At 49.0% G+C, this 18,691-nt stretch overlaps 2 protein-coding genes across 2 annotated transcripts; both read left to right on the top strand.

Annotated features, from left to right (window-relative positions):
* The first annotated feature begins 1,162 nt into the window (after window positions 1-1,162).
* CDSN (corneodesmosin) lies at window positions 1,163-5,816 on the top strand. Its single transcript, XM_025990644.2, has 2 exons — window positions 1,163-1,330; window positions 3,438-5,816. Exons 1-2 carry the CDS (start codon window positions 1,246-1,248, stop codon window positions 4,883-4,885), a joined length of 1,533 nt encoding a protein of 510 aa, XP_025846429.1. The 5' UTR covers window positions 1,163-1,245; the 3' UTR covers window positions 4,886-5,816.
* Window positions 5,817-8,595: 2,779 nt separating this feature from the next.
* On the top strand, window positions 8,596-9,775 carry C1H6orf15 (chromosome 1 C6orf15 homolog). The gene is made up of 2 exons (XM_025990643.2): window positions 8,596-8,669; window positions 8,860-9,775. Exons 1-2 carry the CDS (start codon window positions 8,600-8,602, stop codon window positions 9,645-9,647), a joined length of 858 nt encoding a protein of 285 aa, XP_025846428.1. The 5' UTR covers window positions 8,596-8,599; the 3' UTR covers window positions 9,648-9,775.
* Window positions 9,776-18,691: the final 8,916 nt, after the last annotated feature.

Raw genomic sequence — 18,691 nt, 5'->3', positions numbered from 1 at the left:
CACAGGCAGTCTTTGTGGGGAGGTATGGAGGTGAGTCTGGGTGAGGGGTGCAGGGAGGAGGAGGAGAGGCAGCTTGACCTGGTCCCAGGCCTCTCCCTCCGATACTGATACTCTGGGCAATACCAGTGAGCAATTAATTGGCTGGGGTGGGGCCAGGACCAAAGCAGAAGGAGGGGAACATGATGGAGGAGGACCGGCCTCCCTCCCAGCTGAACTCAGGACTCTGGTCGGCCAGTCCTGCCTTTCATCCTAGGGGACCCTGAAGTCTGCTTTCTGCCTGGCCCTCCTTCACCACCCTCAGACCAGGGCTGGCTGCTTCCTGTCCCCTCATCCAGGCCAGGGAGCCAGCTAATGGTCTGCAGGGCCACCACCTTCCCAATTAGCCTCATTAGCTTCTGGCTCACGCCCGGGAGTCAGGGTCACCAGCTGCGGGGGAGAGGCCATGAGTGGCCTGTGAGTAACCTCAGACCCAGCTATGACAGGGGCTCCCAGCCCAGGCCTCTCCCCAGGCTGAGGCCCTGGCACCCAGCACCCCTCACCCTATCCCAGGAGCGCCCCCGGAAGGGAGAGATCAGGGAGCTGGTATTCGGAGTGCAGATTCCTAGTGGGTAGGAGGGAGAGGACTCATTCATTGTTGGACACATACTAGGCATGTGGCAGGCATGCGACCCGGACAGTGACCACAGGGGGTCCTGGGGGTGCAGGGCAGATTCTCTGAGCTGCAGGAGGAAAGTGGAGGCTGAGGGACAGATCCCAAGGAAAGGGGCAGATCCAGGGGCCATGGATGGGAAGCCAGGTGGGGTTAGCCATGGGGTAGCAGTGAGGGGCCAGAGCGGGTACCTGGGAAAGTTGAATGTCCACGTCTGTGCATGGGAGGAGGATGGGGAGTGGGCCAGGAGCCAGGTGACTGGGTCTGTGGGGAGAGTGGCTGCTTGAGTGGGCAGAGTGCCTGGTTCCAGGTGAAGCAATGAAGAGGCATGGGCTGGCCCGTCAGCGGGCTGGAAGGCAGGATTGTTGGAGGCCCCGTGGCCGCGGATACCCAGCACCGAGCCACCTCTGCCGCTGAGTAGGCAGATGCCCCAGCTGATTACTTGAGCTCCTCCCAGCCACACCAAGGTGCCCCGGGCACCTGCCCCTTCACCTCCCCACCCCTCCCCTCGGTGACTCCTGCCCGGAGAATGTCCAGCCCTGGCATAAAGGCCCTGGGTGTCCACGAGCTGCTGTTAGAAGGCTGCACAGTCCAAGATGGGCTCCTCGCAGGCACCCCAGGAGGGGCATGTGGGAGGGCGAGGAATGATGGCACTGCTGCTGGCTGGTCTCCTCCTGCCAGGTAGGAGGCTGGGACCCTGGGAGTCAGAGAACGGGGAGCTGTGGCAGAGGCAGGATGCAGACACCGGGTCACAGGAGGCTGGAGGGTTCCAGTGCTCTGGGTCCTGGGAGCTGGGAGGAATCACCATCCAGGGAGAAACCCCGAGACGACCCAGCAAGGGCAAAGAGCATGGGCTCTGGCATCTGATGCCTGAGTCTGAGGGCTGCTCCTCCCTGCCTTGTCACTCCAGGCAAGGCATTCAACTTCCTGAAACTCTACAACCAGACTACCTCTAGTCTTCCTGAGTCTCAAATTAAATAATGTATGTGACAAGTGCTTTGGGAATCCTAGAGAGTTATATAAATATTGGTTACTGTTGTTATTGCTCTTGTCAATTATCAGAGCACTAGAAGATGAAGACCGGATTTTAATAGTAGTAACTGCTACCATTTACAGAGTGCTTTTCATGTGTCAGACACTATCCTAGCACTTCACGTTAGCACTTTTGATCATCAGAACTGTAGGAGGTTCGTTATTCCCACTGTACCAGTGAGGACACTGAGGCTAGGGCAGGTTAAGAAACTGGCTCAAGGGATGCCTGGGTGGTTCAGTGGTTGAGCGTCTGCCTTCAGCTCAGGGCGTGATCCTGGGGTCCTGGGATCAAGTCCCTCATCGGGCTCCCTGCACGGAGCCTGCTTCTCCCTCTGCCTGTGTCTCTGCCTCTCTCTCTGTGTCTCTTGTGACTAAATAAGTAAAATCTTAAAAAAGAAAAGAAAAGAAAAGAAACTGGCTCAAGATCACAACTTAGAAAGTGGCAAAGCCAGAATCCAATCTGGGGTTGTGCCGTGGACCAGCAGGTGAGCGGTGAGCCTGCCCCGGTCTGGGGCCGTGGCTGGGAGCGGAGGAGGAGAGGAGGCATTCTCCGTGAGCAGTGCTGCCGAGTGAGGGGGGCTGTGGACAGAGCTGGCTTTGGTATGGAGGGGGACACAGGACTTCTCTTTGAGGAGAGGATGGGGACATCACGGACACTGCTTGTGGGGGGACAGATTCGGCCTCTCCGATTGTATAAACTAAAGTTCGGAGAGATTTAGAACTTGCTCAGGACCTGCAGGAGTTGAGATGGGGAGCAGAGGAAGGATAGGGTGAGGTGAGCCTGGGAGGAGAGGCACAGGGTTGGTAACAGAAAGAAGTGGTCTCACCCCTGCCAGGACCTAAGGGTGGGAGCCCCGGGGGGCAGGTGGCATGTGTGATGGCTGGGTGCGGAGAGAGGGAAGCGGATGCTGGTTGTGAGCCTTGGAGGTTTCCTCCTCGGGTGCCTGGGCTGGGCCAGGACCCAGGGCTGGCTTGGGTGCGGTGTCCTGTTGCGCTGAACTAGCAGGTTCTGAAGCGCCGGTGGTGCCCCCACATCCCGGCCCTCGCCCAGCTTTCCTGGCATTGGCAGCACTGAGATGGGATCAGAGCTCCCACCCTTTGTCCAAGCCCGGACTCTCTCAAGGTGGCTGGTGATGGAATCTCAGTCCTCCAGCACCCGAACCCTACCCTCAGTCCCCCAGCCCCTGGATGCCTCTTTCCTCACATCTCCATTGCTACCTTTCCTTTCCTTCCCCACTTACTTCTTTCCGTATTCCTTTCCTTTCCTTTCCTTTCCTTTCCTTTCCTTTCCTTTCCTTTCCTTTCCTTTCCTTTCCTTTCCTTTCCTTTCCTTTCCTTCTTTCCCCACTTGTTTTGTCTTGTCTCCCCCTTCCCTGGGTCCCTGAGTCTTACCTGGGACTCTTCCCCTCGGGATTTAGGTGCCCTCTTGAGGAGCCGCAGTCTCCCCCATGCTCTGCCTCTATCCTGGACCCTTGGAACTATGAGCCCCTGCCACTTGGTCCCCTCTTCTCTTCCTTTGACAGCCCCTCCTTTGGAGTCTCATTTTCCCTGTCCCTGCCTCCTCCCGGAACACCGAAACAGCCCTTCCTCTGCTGCCTCATTTTCCTTAACAGAGAACAGCACTTCTTGCTTCCCTCCCCCCCCCCCTTCCCAGATCCCTCCCAGGAGAGATCCCAAGCAGACGACAGAGCGGGCTTGGAAGCTGAGGGAGGAGGCCAAGCCATTCTGCCTTTACTGACCACTACTTCCTCCCCAGGGGTCTTGGCTAAGAGCATCGCGACCCTCTCAGACCCCTGCAAGGACACGCGTATCACGTCCCCCAGTGACCCCTGCCTCAGTGGGAAGAGTGGTTCCAGTAGCTTCAGTGGCCACAGTGGCTCCAGCGGTTCCAGCAGTTCCAGTTCCAGTGGCTCCGGCGGTGGCAGTAGCTTCAGTGGCCACAGTGGCTCCAGCCTTAGTGGTTCCGGTGGCTCCAGTGGTGGCTCCAGCGGATCCAGTGTTGCCCAGGGTGGTTCTCTGGGATCTTCATTATTTAAGCCAGGAACTGGGTATTCCCAGATCAGCTACTCCTCTGGATCCAGCTCCTCCCAGTCGGGAAGCAGCAGCGCCCAGCCAGGGGCTGGCTCAGCCCTACCAGTCAGTGATGATTCTTCCCGTTTACTGATCAGCTCTTCCCAGTCTGGAGGAGGCTCCAGCTCATCCGCTTCCCCAAGCTCTTGGATATCCAGCAGTGGTGGCCAAAGGGTCAACTCTAACTTACGCCCCTGTACTTCAGATGTCCCTGACTCTCCCTGCAGTGGGGGGCCTATTGTCTCCCATTCTGGCTCCTACATTTCCAGCTCCCACTCCGTGTCAGGAGGTCAAAGGCCTGTGGTGGTGGTGGTGGAGCAGCATGGCTCTGGTGGCCCTGGAGGGGTTCAAGGTGCCCCCTGCAGCACTGGTGGCCTTCCGGGCAAGCCCTGCCCCCCCATAACCTCTGTAGACAAATCCTATGGCAGCTATGAGGTGGTGGGTGGCTCTTCTGACAGTTACCTGGTGCCAGGCATGACCTACAGTGGGGGCAAAATCTACCCTGTGGGCTACTTCACCAAAGATAACCCTGTCAAAGGCTCTCCAGGCGCCCCTTCCTTTGCAGCTGGGCCCCCCATCTCTGAGGGCAAATACTTCTCCAGCAATCCCATCATCCCCAGCCATAGCTCTTCTAGTTCCAGCATCTACCAGTCAGGAGCTTCCTCAGCCATTGTGTTCCAGCCAGTGGGCTCTGGTGGGGTCCAGCCCTGTGGAGTTGGCTCTAAGAGGCCCTGCTCCCTCTCTGGTTCTGGAGTCCACAGTAGTTCTAGTGTTTCCAGTAGTTCATCTTTCCATCCCTGTGGTGGTGTTTCACAGGGGCCCTGTTCCCCACCAGGCACTGGCACCTTTGGCGGCAGCTCCAGCTCCCAATCCAGTGGCAAAATCATCCTTCAGCCCTGCGGCAGCAAGTCCAGTTCTTCTGGTCACCCTTGCATTTCTGTCTCCTCAACATTGAGTGGGGGTCCGGATGGTTCTCCTCAACCTGATCCTTCAGCTGGTGCCAAGTCTTGCGGCTCTGGAAAGCTCCCCTGCCGCAGTATCCGGGACATTCTGGCCCAAGTGAAGCCTCTGGGGCCCCAGCTAGCCGACCCTGAAGTTTTCCTACCCCAGGGAGAGTCACTTACCAGTCCATAAGTTAGCTTTTGCATATATGCATGTGTGGGCACACACACAAACACATCTCAGTTGGGAGTCCAGAGGCCCAGGCATGGGGTTAGCTCAGTTTCCCTCCTCCTTCCCAAGAGAGCTGCTCTATTTCCTTCATTGCTCTAATATGGCAGACGCCCCGTAACACCTCTTTTTTCTTTACTTCCCCAAATTGTAGACTCCAAATCCCTTTTCTCATTCTCTCCTACTGCTTAGATTCCCCTGGTACTACAGGGCCCTCCCTGCCAGATAACCATTCTCTAAAGTTTCCTCTGTCATGTCTTTGAGATGGTACAATCCAGTGGCTAACGCTTCCCATTCAGATTCTTGACTGGGAAACCCCTGAAATGTCCCATAGTAACTCTGGTTCCTGGACACGTCATCCTCCCCCTTTCTCTATTTGCCAAATAAAGCATTGTCCAAACTGTTGCCTGAAAGCAATGACCACTTTTCACTGACATCTCTTTGCCATCTATCTGGTTAACCAATGCCATGGGGTTCTCACACTCCTGATTCCACTCCCACCCTGCCCTATAGAGCTCACTACAGTCTCTGTGGGTTCCTAACATTCCTTCTTGCCTCTCAAAGTCTCTGTCTCAGACCCCCTTCCTGGCTGCCGCTTCCTTCAATGCTCAGATGCTTCCCTGTGTGAGGGAGAAACCAGGGAAGCCTCAGACACTGGAGTAGACGCCCACTCTCTCTGGACCCTGGACAGATGGTTCAATAAACTGTGTGAACTAGATGGAGACTTTTGCCATCTTGGAGTCCTGGGTCTCCCCTTAGGACCTGCACGGTGCTCTCTTATATCTCTAGAGATCCCTATGTCCCTCATTTTCACTCGTAAGTTAGAACAGTATTTCTCTTATACTTTATAGCTCCTCCCACAAAGGGAAAACAATAAATATTTGTTTAACTGAAAGCAGAGGCTGGTCTCCAAGATCCTTCCTCCCATTTCTTTTCTCTCTCACTGCTCAGGAAATCCATTCTGTCTCTATTCCCCATTCACCTGAGGTCTTTCCCTCTCCCTATATAGGGCCCTAATTATTCCCTTTCCCGCCCCATGCAGGTTCCTACTTCTCTACCATTAGTTTGCCTCACTTACTAGATGCCATCCTCTCTAGGAATCTGAGCATTGATTTCCTGGTTTTCCAGGACACTTGGAAAACCTGGGAAGGCTGGACTACAACAACCAGATCAGATTCCTGGTGACTGGGTGGGAGCCCAGGTGGGCGTTGTTCTGGGAGCTACGGGTGGAGAGAATAAAAGACAGAGAGGATGGTAGCATGATAGGGAGTGTAGCCAAGCATGGTGACTCACTAGCCTACATAAAAATGCCACAGCCTATGGCAGAACAGAGCTAGGTGTCCTCTCCACCTCCACACTTTTGCTGCTACTTCTGCAGTTCTAGAGAGAGACTTATGGGAGGTAAGAGGTAGAGCACTATAGTGGAGAGGAGAGTGGCCTCCATAGGGGAAGAGAGAGAAAGCAGAGGGTGGTAAGGGCCAGGCAAACTGTGTCCTGGAGATTGAAGCAGTGGTAGTGAGAGGGTGAGGCCAAGGAAGTTCTCATCACCCAAGGACAGGAGAGTGAGCTATGCTTGTCCCTTTAGGAAGGGCCTCACCCCTACCTCTCAGAACCTCTGTTTGACTACAGAGGAATTTATCCCTACCCTAGGATCTAATCTATTCCCTCCTTTTGGATGGTATTAGCTGGTCCCAAATTTAGGACTATTGTTGATCAAAAACGACCTGGCAGCTGAGCCAACCTGCAGGGTTGACTGAAGACAGAGAAAGGCTGCAGAATAGTCCTGTTTTTGTTACCACTGGTGAGTCACACTTGGCCAGGCATCTGGCCCTGGATTTCAGCCAATGATAGGCTTTACAGGAAGGATACAGACTCTGATGTGGGAATTCCTTTAGTCTCTGGTATGGTCAAGGTCAAAAGTTTTTGCAAATCTGGTGGATGTCACTGAAAAAGGACACTGCCCTCCCCTGCCCAGTTCTGGAAAAAAGCTTCCCACTCATCCAGTAGCTAGCAATCTGGAGCTGGGGATGAGGATTGAAAAGGAAAATCTAACAGCTTATTTTAGACTTCATGTAACCAGGAAGCCTAGTCTGGGTGCCTCCTGGAAGCAACAGGGAAAAAATTTCAAACATATTTAAGAGTAGACAAAAGAATTAATGAATCTCTATGCTCCCACACACAGATTCAGCAATTATCAATTCATGGCCATTTGACAACAGAGTTTGTTATTTATTAGTATTTTTAAAGATTTTATTAATTTATTCATGAGAGACACGCACAGAGAAAGAGAGGCAGAGACACAGGCAGAGAAGCCTGATGTGGGACTTGATCCCAGGACCCTGGGATCATACCCTGAGCTGAAGGCAGATGCTCAAACACTGAGCCACTCAGGAGTCCCTGACAATAGCATTTAAACATCTTCCTCTATTATTAGTTGGGAACATCTACTCCCTCTCAGTATTTCTTATATATCTGTGGTAGGCTGAATGGTGTCCTCCCTAGCACCACCAAAGATATCCACATCATCCCTGGAACCTGCGAATATGTTAGGTTACGCAGTGAAGGGAAATTAAGGTTGCAGATGGAATTAAGGTTATTAGCTGACCTTAAAGTAGAGAGATTATCCTGAATTATTTGGATGGGTCAATGTGTAATCGTAAGGATCTTTAAGTGTGGAAGAGGGAAGAAGAAGAAGAAAAGGTCAGAGTGATGCAATGTAAGAAGACCTTCTGTTTCTGGCTTTGAACATGAAGGAAGGGGACCATGAGCCAAGGAATGCAGATGGCTTCTAAAAGCTAGGAAATGCCTGAGTGACAGGCATTAAGGAGGGCACATGATGAGATGAGCACTGGGTGTTATACTGTATGTTGGCAAATACAATTGAAATAAAATTTAAAAAGAAAAGGTAGAAAATGCAAGGAAATGAGTTCTCTTCTAGAGCCTCTAGAAAGAAACACAGTCCTGGTGACTCCTTGATTTTGACCCAGTGAGAACAATGTGCTGGGAGCCCACTTCTGATCTTCAAAATTGTAAGGTAACAAACTTGTATTATTGTAAGCTACTAAGTTTGTGGTTGTTATAGCAGTGGTAGGAAATTAATACACCATCGTCTCTTAAGGATGGAAACCAGGCCTATTTCCTTACATACAAGGTCTTATCTAGGAGCAGCCTCTCCAATGAGGGGCACTTCTGTACTCCTGAGCTCCTACAGGTTGTGGTTAAGGTAAAGGAGCTATGGGGATGTATGAGAAAGGAGTGCTGGAAGAGAATGATCTGGATCCCAAAGAGAAAGTAAAGAGAATTGAATGTTTCTATTGCTGAAAAGACAATGATGAGCTCAGGACCCCAAGGTTGAAGATCCTCCTGTGCCTGGTGTAGGAAGCCAGAGTGGGCAGGGCAGGGCTGGCAATCAGTGACCAGCAGTGAACCAGGACACCTGGGTCAGGAAGGGGTGGGGAACTTTAGGAAAGAAACCGGGGTGGAAACACCCAGCTTCCCTAGGACATTCAAGTGGCACCTGTTGCCACAGACTGAATTAGGAATGAGAGTGGAATGTACAGCCTTATTATCTGCACAACCACTGGCTCAGCTTGTTTCTGCTGTCCCTCACCCCACCAAGAGGATAAAGGGTTGGCTGTCTTGGGGCAGAGAGAGAGAGAGATGTTAGAGTTGAGTAAGATGCAGGGCTGCATGGCAGGGAGTGGAGTTCCTCTGGGCCTGCTTCTTCTGATCTGTCTTCATCTCCCAGGTATGGAGGTTGTACCCAACCCTTTGCACAGGTGGAAACTGGAAGGCTCCAGGGGAACTGGAATTGAGGGAAGAGGTAAAGGCAAGAGGGTCCTTGGGGAAAATGAAGGAATTTGGAGCAAAGAGAATCCAAGGTGGGCATTGGAACCAAATATCCATCCTTCTGTGGCCTCCTCTTTCTTTTCCCTCAGGCTTCTTTGGCCGAAGCATTGGTGCAGTGGAGGAGAAAGTAATCCAACACTTGGGAGCCAACTTGCCTCTGCTGGAACAACCTTACTTGACCAGCCACTCCAACTCTGAACTTCCTCAGTCCAAACCAGTCCCTGGGCCAAATGATTTAACAAGGGTTCCCTTGAAGCTCAATGCTTCTCCATCAGATGGCTTCCTACCTGCAGGAGGTTCTGGAGTTCAGAGGTGGCCCCCAACCGAGAGACTGCCCTCCATGGATTCCTGGCCCCCTGAGGATCCTTGGCAGATGATGGCTGCTGCCACTGAGGACCACATAGGGGAAGTGCTGCGTGAAAAACAGTCTTTCCTTTCTGGTGCCATTGCCCCCACTCTGGGCAGCAGTTTCTTGCCCGCAGGGCCCTCTGCACATTCCGCAGGCCCCATACCTGAGGCTTCACTCTACCAGGACTCTAAGTTTAGACAGCCACTCCATTCTAATGTGCTGGGAGCCCACAGAGAAATCCTTGCCCGAAACCTACCTTCTCTTACTAACAGGATTCGACAGCCACCTATGCCTGGGCACCCCTGGGGAACCCTGAATCCAGGAGTGTCCTGGGGAAGTGGAGGTCCTGGAACTGGATGGGGCACCAGGCTCATGCCACACTCTGTGGGAATCTGGGGTATCAATAATCGATACCCAAGTCCTAGCTGGGGGGATATTAACCGGTATCCAGGTACTAGCTGGGGGAATGTTAACCGGTATCCAGGAGGCAGCTGGGGAAATATTCATCTACGCCCAGGTATTAATTAATTTCCTTCCAGAGTTCTTCATCCTACTGGCTCTGTTTGGAACATCCCAGCTGGCTTCCTCAGTCCTCCAAACCCTGGGTCACAGTGGGGTTAGGAGAATGACAGAGGGGAACACCCTAAGTTGGAAATCAAAAGAATGGAGTGTGAGCTAAATGAAGATTCAATGAGTGTGTTTTCTAGCATCCTCTCTACTTTTTACTGCCTCCCCTGCTCCCCTCATGCTGGTATCCAATAAAACACAAGCAATTATTAAATTTGCTCCTTCGCAGCGTCTTTGTTTCTGGGTGCAAAGTGAAGTGCATTTTGTCCATCCCCATTTTCTAGCCACCCTCCTGTCTCTCCAGGGTCTCTAGATGCTCCCTTGCTGCCGTCTATCCTTTGGAGAAGATTAAAGCCCAGGTGTTTGAGGGTGGAGCTCCATGCTCTCACCCTAGCCAGGTGGGAGAGCTGGCTCTAGAATTGTCCTGAAATCTGAAGAGGGGAGGAGGGGCAGCAGGACCAACTGAGATGGTACCTGTGGCTGAGGAGAAGGATGAGGTCCAAGAAGTTAGTACCAGGGTCAAGTGGGAAATGAATAGCCTTTGATTCGCAGAGAAACAGAGAGTCAGAGAAAGTTATTTGCCTCTGCTTATTGTTTCTTCCTCAGAAATGTAAGCCTCTCAGAAACAGAGGATGCATTGATCTCCTCCCTTACATGCATCACTTGGCACATTGTGCCCTAGAGAACCAAGACTTTGAACATTTGCTGAATGAATAGTAGACTCCAATAAAGGAATAAAGTAAAAGGGAGAAGGAAAGGGGGGCGAACCCGTTGGAGTCAACGATCCTACCTGCAGCTGCGTTTGCTGCTTTTATTCCCAAGTGATGGGAATAAACAGTCTCCTCTTTTGGTCACATAGTTGTCTCTCTGCTACTCTTTGGTTTCCCTGGAGCTCAGCATCCCGTACAGGAGTTGGAGTGAAGTGGGGATGGTCATTGTAAGAAGTGCAGATGGAAGTTAGCAGGAGCCATCTGGAGGTGAAGGGCTTTCCAGAAGGGCACACTCCAGTGTCTACGCCATGCCTTTCCCTGTGCCATGCATGTAATTCACCAGAGTGATGCAGGTGCGTGTACCCTCAGATAGTTTGGGGATTGCCCCAAGTCATAGGAATTGGTCAGGTTGTGAGGGGGAAGTAGGAGAAGAATAAATATCAGAATTGGAGGGATGGGGAGCTGCCTGCCTGAGAGGTGCGTGTTCTCAGAGAAAGTTCTCCCATCCCAGTGTCTACTACTACACTCCTCCCTATGTCAGGAATTCCTCCTTAGGACGGCTTCCCATCACCAACCACACTCCTTCCGTATCACCTCAATCTCGCTCCCTCAGTTCTTTCCTACCTTGGACTCTTGGTTTCTCCCTGTCCTGGGGCACATGGTTCTGTTTTCAGCACCTGTCTCTCCCACACATCCAAGTTCATTCTTTCAGGCCTGGGGTCTCAGTTCTCTCTGTCCCCTTTTCTGGTTGCACTTCTGACTTCCAAGTCAGTACCCTCCTCTTCTGCTCCCCATACTCTCTAGAGTGTAAACACCATGTGTCTATTTTGTTCACTGCTTCACCCCTAGCAGCAAGTCTGGACCAAGGCTGGATCAAGGAACCCTCTCTCTGACTCCCTGTTCTCTCTTCTATCTTTTCCTGAGCCACAGGGCTGCATACCGAGTCTAATCTGTACTCCTATCTGGCTTTCCCAGAGCCTCTCTGACATTTCCTTACAAACCTCACATAGCCCTTCTCAGCTCATAAAATGCTCTGAATACTCCATATTTGACCCTCATTACTATCTGTGAGGAAGGTATTATAAGATGAAGAAACTGAGGCCCAGAGGGCTTAAGCAATTTTTTAAAAAATGTTTTATTTATTCATTCATGAGAGACACACACACACACACATACACACAGAGAGGCAGAGACCCAGGAGAGGGAGAAGCAGGCTCCATGCAAGGAGCCCGACGCAGGGCTCCATCCCGGGTCTCTAGGATCTCACCCTGGGCTGAAGGCTGAGCCACCCGGGCTGCCAGCTTAAGCAATTTACATAGGTTACATAGCTAACAAGTGACAGAGTCAGTGACTCTAACCGAATTTTCCTCATTATCCATGCAGGGAGTGTTCAAGTACAATATGTAATAAACAAAACCCGCCTAACTTTTATTGAGTACCTACTGTGTGTCAGACTCTGGATAGGGTGCTCTCACACACACCCTTCCAGCTAATCCCCACAATTCCATCAGGTAGGCACTGCTCGGCCCACTGTACAGGTGGAGATCCTGAGGCCCAGAGAAGGAAGTGAGCCAGGGTTTTCACAGAGGTAACACTGAGCCAAGGGAGTGAGGTTCACCCAGGGTACCTGCGGCCAGCCCCACTTGAGTGGTCTTAGCCTTATGGTCAGCTGTTGCTTAAAAAGAACTGAACAACTAAACAGGGAAAAGTCAGTAATTGGTGACATGATGAAGGTCCCAAGGTTTTTAGGAGCAGTTGCTGCCAGTGTAATGATTTTTCTGCATCTTGTAGTCATTCATTGGTAGAAGTGGTGGCTGGAGTAGCAGGAGTCATTTCCCTGCTCCTAGGAAGGAAGGTGCTGTGGCATGAAGTGCACCCGTTAAGAGGCCAAGAGGTCGAGGTTCCCCTCTGTGTGTCCACATGGCCTTCTCTGCCACGGGAGCTCGCCACTTAACTCTGTGAACCTTAGTTTTGCATCTCTAAAGAGCACCAAAAGCAGATATGCTATCTGTCTCACAGGGTTGTTCGACTGTTAGAATTAAGATCACGACAAAGTGCAGTAGAGACTGAGAAACTCCAAGCACTGCAAAGCACTGATTACAATGCAGTCCACAGTCCCTCCGAGGCAGTCCTGGCCAGACCGCACAGAAGGACGGCTCTGGGCCCCAGCAGGAGGCTGGTCTGGAGACGTGGCCGCAGCTGACTTCACAGTTGATTGCTGGGGCTGGCGTGGTGCTTCCCAATGGGAATTACACTCAAGAATTATTCCAAGATCCAGAAAGGAGAGTTGGCTTTTTATTTAAGTATTTCACAAACGGTGTTCAGGCAGATGTTCTTGACTTACACACATACTCTTGGGCGGTAATAGGAATAGCCTCTTTATTGTGTATTTACCACAGACGAAATGTGTTGCAGGGTTATTTCTGTTCCAACAACTGTAGGATGTGCTTCGATAAATTAGTAAATAAAGACATAAGGCTTTATTATTTCCACCTTCCAGGCAAAGAACCTTAGGCTCGGCAAGGGTAGGTAATTTGGCCAACGTCACATAGCCGATACGCAGTGGAGCATGGTCACGGTACCCTTTAGAAACTGCAAACCCAGGTGGGCAGAGTGCACAGGGCAGGTGAGAGATTCTCTAGCCCCCAGAGCCATGTGGCCACCTTAGTTCTTTCTCCAACAAATCCACATCCACCCATCTTTTCATGTCACCTGAAGACCGGCAGTCAGATTTTGGCTTTCTTTCTTTCTCTAGATCAAATGCTTACCTCTTGTGTTTCTCTTATTCGGTTGGAAAGACGTCCCCTATTATCTTTGCCCTATCTCTTTCTAGGTCAGCGTTTCCCTTTTGCTGCGGAAAGCTGGTGAGCACACCCTGGGGACATCTTTACTAACCCATACTGTCACACGTGAGAGTGAGCACACGAGCTGCCAGGAATTTCGGTCACACACCAGGCTTTCCGTGTTCAGAGCATCCTGGTGGTGGAGGAGGTACAGTCCAGTAAAGGGGTAGTGGGATGCAGGTAGGTCTCAGAGGTGTGTCTGTGGCTATGTAGGAACAGCCATCTTCACGCTCTCAGGAGCAATGGCTGCTCTAGGGTGGTTCCAGGCCCGCATAGACAGAGATCAAGGGGGTGGATATGGTTTATCCCAAGCTGCTAGTAAGCTGGTGCTCTGGGAGTTGTTCATTCTAAAGGAGCAGACTGTGCTGATGTGAAATAAGTTTTGATCCCAGGCGGTGCCCACCTAGGCAAGCCTCACTTGTGGAAATGTGGGAGAAACAAATTGTGAAAGAGTTTCCAGGCCATTTCGTCCTTCTTGGCCTCAGCATGGCACTCATGACTGACAGAGGGGAAGCTGTGTCCTGTAGCATTTTCCCGCTACCCCTCCCTCTCCACTCCTGTGCTCAAACTGCTCCCTGGCTTCCCAGGACCACCCATCAGTGCTCGCCTCTGGCTGGGTCTGACTGCCCGTCCCATGCACTGGACTTTGCCCACCCAAACCCACCTCTCCTTATACCCATTGCTTTGGGGTTCCCTGTTCACTGGGACACTGTAATGCTGAATTCAGAAGAGCTAACTGTTCGTGATGAGTTTAGGAAGAAAACCAACCTTGTTTGTTAGTGCACCCTTACCTGCCTGTCTCCCAGCTTCCAACTACAGGGTCTCCACTCCTGGGACTGCCTTTGTCTAAAGGACTTTAAGGCACTCCTATTTAGGGATGCTTGGGTGGCTCAGCGATTGAGCGTCTGCCTTCAGGTCAGGGCCTGATCCTGGAGTCCTGGGATCGAGTCCCACGTCAGGCTCCCTGCATGGAGCCTGCTTCTCCCTCTGTCTGTGTCTCTGCCTCTCTCTCTCTCTGTCTCATGAATAAATAAAATATTTTTTAAAAAAGGCACTTCTGTTTAAAGTTTGTTACCCTTATGAATTTATTAAACAATTCACATTTAAGCATCAAAACACACTCTCCTGCTTACGTGCTATTTACACAACTACGGTGTAAAAACTTATGGTTTAATAAACCAAATTTATGCAGACATTAAATATTGGTTCACATTTAGACTATTTATTTATTTATTTATGAGATAAAAATACATCTTTTTTTTTAAAGATTTTATTTATTTATTTATTCATGAAAGAGAGAGAGAGAGAGAGGGAGGGAGAGGGGCAGAGACACAGTCAGAGGGAGAAGCAGGCTCCATGCAGGGAGCCCGCGCGGGACTCCCTGGGTCTCCAGGATCACACCCTGGGCTGAAGGCGGCACTAAACCGTTGAACCACCCATAAAAATACATCTTAAAAATTTATTTAAGGGGATGCCTGGGAGCCACCTAGGCATCCCTAGACTAATTTATATATTTAATGAAAATCATATGTCTGATATGTAAGATGCTCTTAAATATCTTAAATCCCTAACAAAGCAAACAAGTGCACAGATTTTAATGATTATAAAACTGATCACTTCATTTCCACTAAAAATCAGAAAGCTAGTTCTATGGATTTAAATGTACTTCTTCATTCTTCTCTTTACTCTTCCATTCTTGGTTTACCTTTCTAGGATATCAGTATGTTTTATTTTCCTATCACCCTGAGGTTTCAATAATCTTAGGATCTGCATTTTGACTACCTGGACTTGGGCCGGAAGTGAGGCTGGTTGTACAGCTTACAATTCAAATCTGGGCTGTTGGTAACCAGTATGAGCTGCTACTCTTTCTGCTCGCATTCCTCCCCCTTCAGAGGAATTGCCTGAGTGTCCTGCAAACCCATGGCACCGTTTTGCATTCCCCCCAGCTGTGTATGAAGTTTCCAGGTTTTCCATGTTCTTGTCAGCACTTATTATTACTCTATTTATATAGCCGGGACTATGGATGTGAAACTGTATCTCAGTGATGAGTAAAACTTTCAAAATGCATGGATTTTAGAATTTTGCAATCCATTTTCTCTCCTTAATATAACATGCTTAACAAATCTCTCTTGACCAATGTTGCATAATGCATTTCCTCTCATTATGATATACTGACTAGAAATGTTAGCATTATTAAATCTGATGCATTCTTTATTTATATTTTATTATAATTAGCAGGGCGATCTAGAATCTTCTAGAAGATAAGGAACTAACTGGCTTGACTTTATTAGCTCTCTTTTTCAGTGATGTTTTGGTTGATTTATTTTCTTGGTATCTCCTATTGAAACCATCTTCTCTTTCATTGTTGCATCTGACCCCACCCCTTGTCAGACATTCTCATTTCTGCCAAGCTCATATTTACAGTGGGCCTTCTTGGCTTTCTGAGAATTCTTTTCTGCTTACCTTGATGAAAGTGCACATCTCTCTGCTACATAAACAGACACATAATTGATAGAAGAGACAAAATGAACAATTCCCTTTTTATTAAAATCAATTTTCAGAACATTCTTTTCTATTACAAGCCATCTTTTGTGCACTTTATATTAACTTTTATCTTTGAGTATTGAAAAATCTCACAGCATTCAACAGCCTTAATTTAATTCAATGAACCCCAATTATTTTTCTTCTCATCCTTTCTTCTCAGGTTCAACTGTCTTCAGGTGAACAATGGGAGCTCCTTTAAGTTGACTCCTTTGTCCTTTTAATTTTTTTATTTAACCTCTTTTGAAAATTCTATTTAACATAGTGCTATACCAGTGTTATATTAGTTTCAGGTGTAAAATATAGTGATTCAACAATTCTATACATTACTCAGTGCCCATCATGACAAGGGTACACTTAATCTCCTTCACCTGTTTCCCCCATTCCCCTATCCACTTCCCCTCCAGTAACTATTAGCTGTTCTCTATAGTTAAGAGTCTGTCTCTTGGTTTGTATTTTTTCCCCCTCCTTTACTCATTTGTTTTTTTCCTTAAATTCCACATATGAGTGAAATCATATAGTATTTGTCTGTCTCTGACTTATTCCACTTAGCATTATACCTTCTAGATCCATCATTGTTATTACAAATACAAGACTTCATTGTTTTTTATGGCTGAGTAACATTCCATAGTGTGTGTGTGTGTGTGTGTGTGTGTGTGTGTGTGTGTGTGTGTTTACCACATCTTCTTTATCCATTCATCTACTGATGGACACTTAGGCTGCTTCCATATCCTGGCTACTGTAAAGAATGCTGCAGTAAACGTAGGGGTACATGTATTTTTTCAAGTCAGAGGTTTCATTTTCTTTGGGTTATTGCCTATGTTTTCTTCAAGGAGTGTTATGTTCCATTTTTTGTTTATTTTCATGCATGGTGTGAGAAAGTAGCCCAATTTCATTCTTTCTCATGTTGCTGTCCAGTTTCCCCAACACCATTTTTTTAAATTTTTTTATTATTATTTATTTATGATAGTCACAGAGAGAGAGAGAGAGAGGCAGAGACACAGGCAGAGGGAGAAGCAGGCTCCATGCACCGGGAGCCCGAAGTGGGATTCGATCCCGGGTCTCCAGGATCGCGCCCTGGGCCAAAGGCAGGTGCTAAACCGCTGCGCCACCCAGGGATCCCCTTTCCTTGCTATTCTTGAAGCATCCTCGCTTTCTGGTAATAATAGAACATTCAAGTTCTGTCCTGATTCTTCTCTTCCCTAAGATATGGAATCTGTTATCATCCAAGCCTTGCATTCTAAGGGGTCCTAGTTTCTTTCAGGTAAGAGTAGTATTTGAAGAAAGGCAAGATGTTGGGTGTCCATACGAGAGTCAATTAAAAATGTTACCTTCTGAGATGCCTGGGTGGCTCAGTCGGTTAAGTATCTGCCTTCTCTGTTCAGGTCATGATTCTGGGGTCTTAAGTTTGGGCTCCCTGCTCAGGAGGGAGTCTGATTCTCCCTCTGCCTCTCCCCTCCTCTCATGCACATGCATGCTCTCTCTCTCAAATAACTAAATAAAATCTTTTTTAAAAATGCTACCTCCTCTGTTGGCCACTTTTTATTTTTTTAAAAAATTTTTTTAGGGCAGCCCAGGTGGCTCAGCGGTTTGGTGCCATCTTCAGCCCAAGGCCTGATCTTGGAGACCTGGGATCGAGTCCCACATCCAGCTCCCTGCATGGAGCCTGCTTCTCCCTCTGCCTGTGTCTCTGCCTCTCTTTCTCTGTATGTCTCTCATGAATAAATAAATAAAATCTTTAAAAAAAATTTTTTTTTTATTGAAGTTCAATTTGCCAACATATAGCATAACACCCAGTGCGGGATCCCTGGGTGGCGCAGCGGTTTGGCGCCTGCCTTTGGCCGAGGGCGCAATCCTGGAGACCCGGGATCGAATCCCACATCAGGCTCCCGGTGCATGGAGCCTGCTTCTCCCTCTGCCTGCTTCTCCCTCTGCCTGCGTCTCTGCCTCTCTCTCTCTCTCTCTCTCTGTACGACTATCATAAAAAAAAAAAAAAAAACACCCAGTGCTCATTCCACCAAGTGCCCACCTCAGCGCCCATCACCCAGTCACCCCAACCACCCACCCACTTCCCCTTCCACTACCCCTTGTTCATTTCCCAGAGTTAGGTGTCTTTCATGTTTTGTCACCCTCACTAATATTTTCACTCATTTTCTCTCCTTTCCCTTTATTCCCTCTCACTAATTTTTATATTCCTCAAATGAATGAGATCATATAATGTTTGTCCTTTTCTGATTGACTTATTTCACTCAGCATAATACCCTCCAGGTCCATCCATGTCGAAGCAAATGGTGGGTATTTGTCGTTTCTAATGGCTGAGGAATTTCCATTGCATACATAGACCACATCTTCTTTATCCATTCATCTTTTGATGGACACCGAGGCTCCTTCCACAGTTTGGCTATTTTAGACATTGCTGCTAGAAACATCGGGGTGCAGGTGTCCCGGCATTTCACTACATCTGTATCTTTGGGGTAAATCCCCAGCAGTGCAATTGCTGGGTCCTAGGGCAGGTCTATTTTTAACTCTTTGAGGAACCTCCACACAGCTTTCCAGAGTGGCTGCACCAGTTCACATTCCCACCAACAGTGTAAGAGGGTTCCCTTTCTCCACATCCTCTCCAACATTTGTGGTTTCCTGCCTTGTTAATTTTCCCCATTCTCACTGGTGTGAGGTGGTATCTCATTGTGGTTTTGATTTGTATTTCCCTGATGTGTTGGCCACTTTTTAGATAGACTTACATTGAGTTCGCTAACTTAACATGACATATTTATTGTTTCCTACTTTTATCAGATATGCGTGCCATTAACCATGAAAATTTTGACATCACCGAGACTAAGGGAGGGGAACATACTCTGGACAAGTTGTGTGGAAGAATGAAGTGAAGGCACATGTGAAAGCTCATGTAGGT

Source organism: Vulpes vulpes, chromosome 1, assembly GCF_048418805.1.
Source record: "Vulpes vulpes isolate BD-2025 chromosome 1, VulVul3, whole genome shotgun sequence".
NCBI classification, from domain to species: domain Eukaryota; kingdom Metazoa; phylum Chordata; class Mammalia; order Carnivora; family Canidae; genus Vulpes; species Vulpes vulpes.
This window is presented reverse-complemented; position numbering and strand designations above follow the sequence as displayed.

Bases quoted from the DNA above. Each gene is read 5' to 3' on its own strand.
- C1H6orf15 (XM_025990643.2), top strand. From the start codon at position 8,600: ATGCAGGGCTGCATGGCAGGGAGTGGAGTTCCTCTGGGCCTGCTTCTT. The intron at 8,670-8,859 runs GTATGGAGGTTG...CTTTTCCCTCAG, and splicing joins GATCTGTCTTCATCTCCCAG to GCTTCTTTGGCCGAAGCATT.
- CDSN (XM_025990644.2), top strand. From the start codon at position 1,246: ATGGGCTCCTCGCAGGCACCCCAGGAGGGGCATGTGGGAGGGCGAGGA. The intron at 1,331-3,437 runs GTAGGAGGCTGG...CTTCCTCCCCAG, and splicing joins GGCTGGTCTCCTCCTGCCAG to GGGTCTTGGCTAAGAGCATC.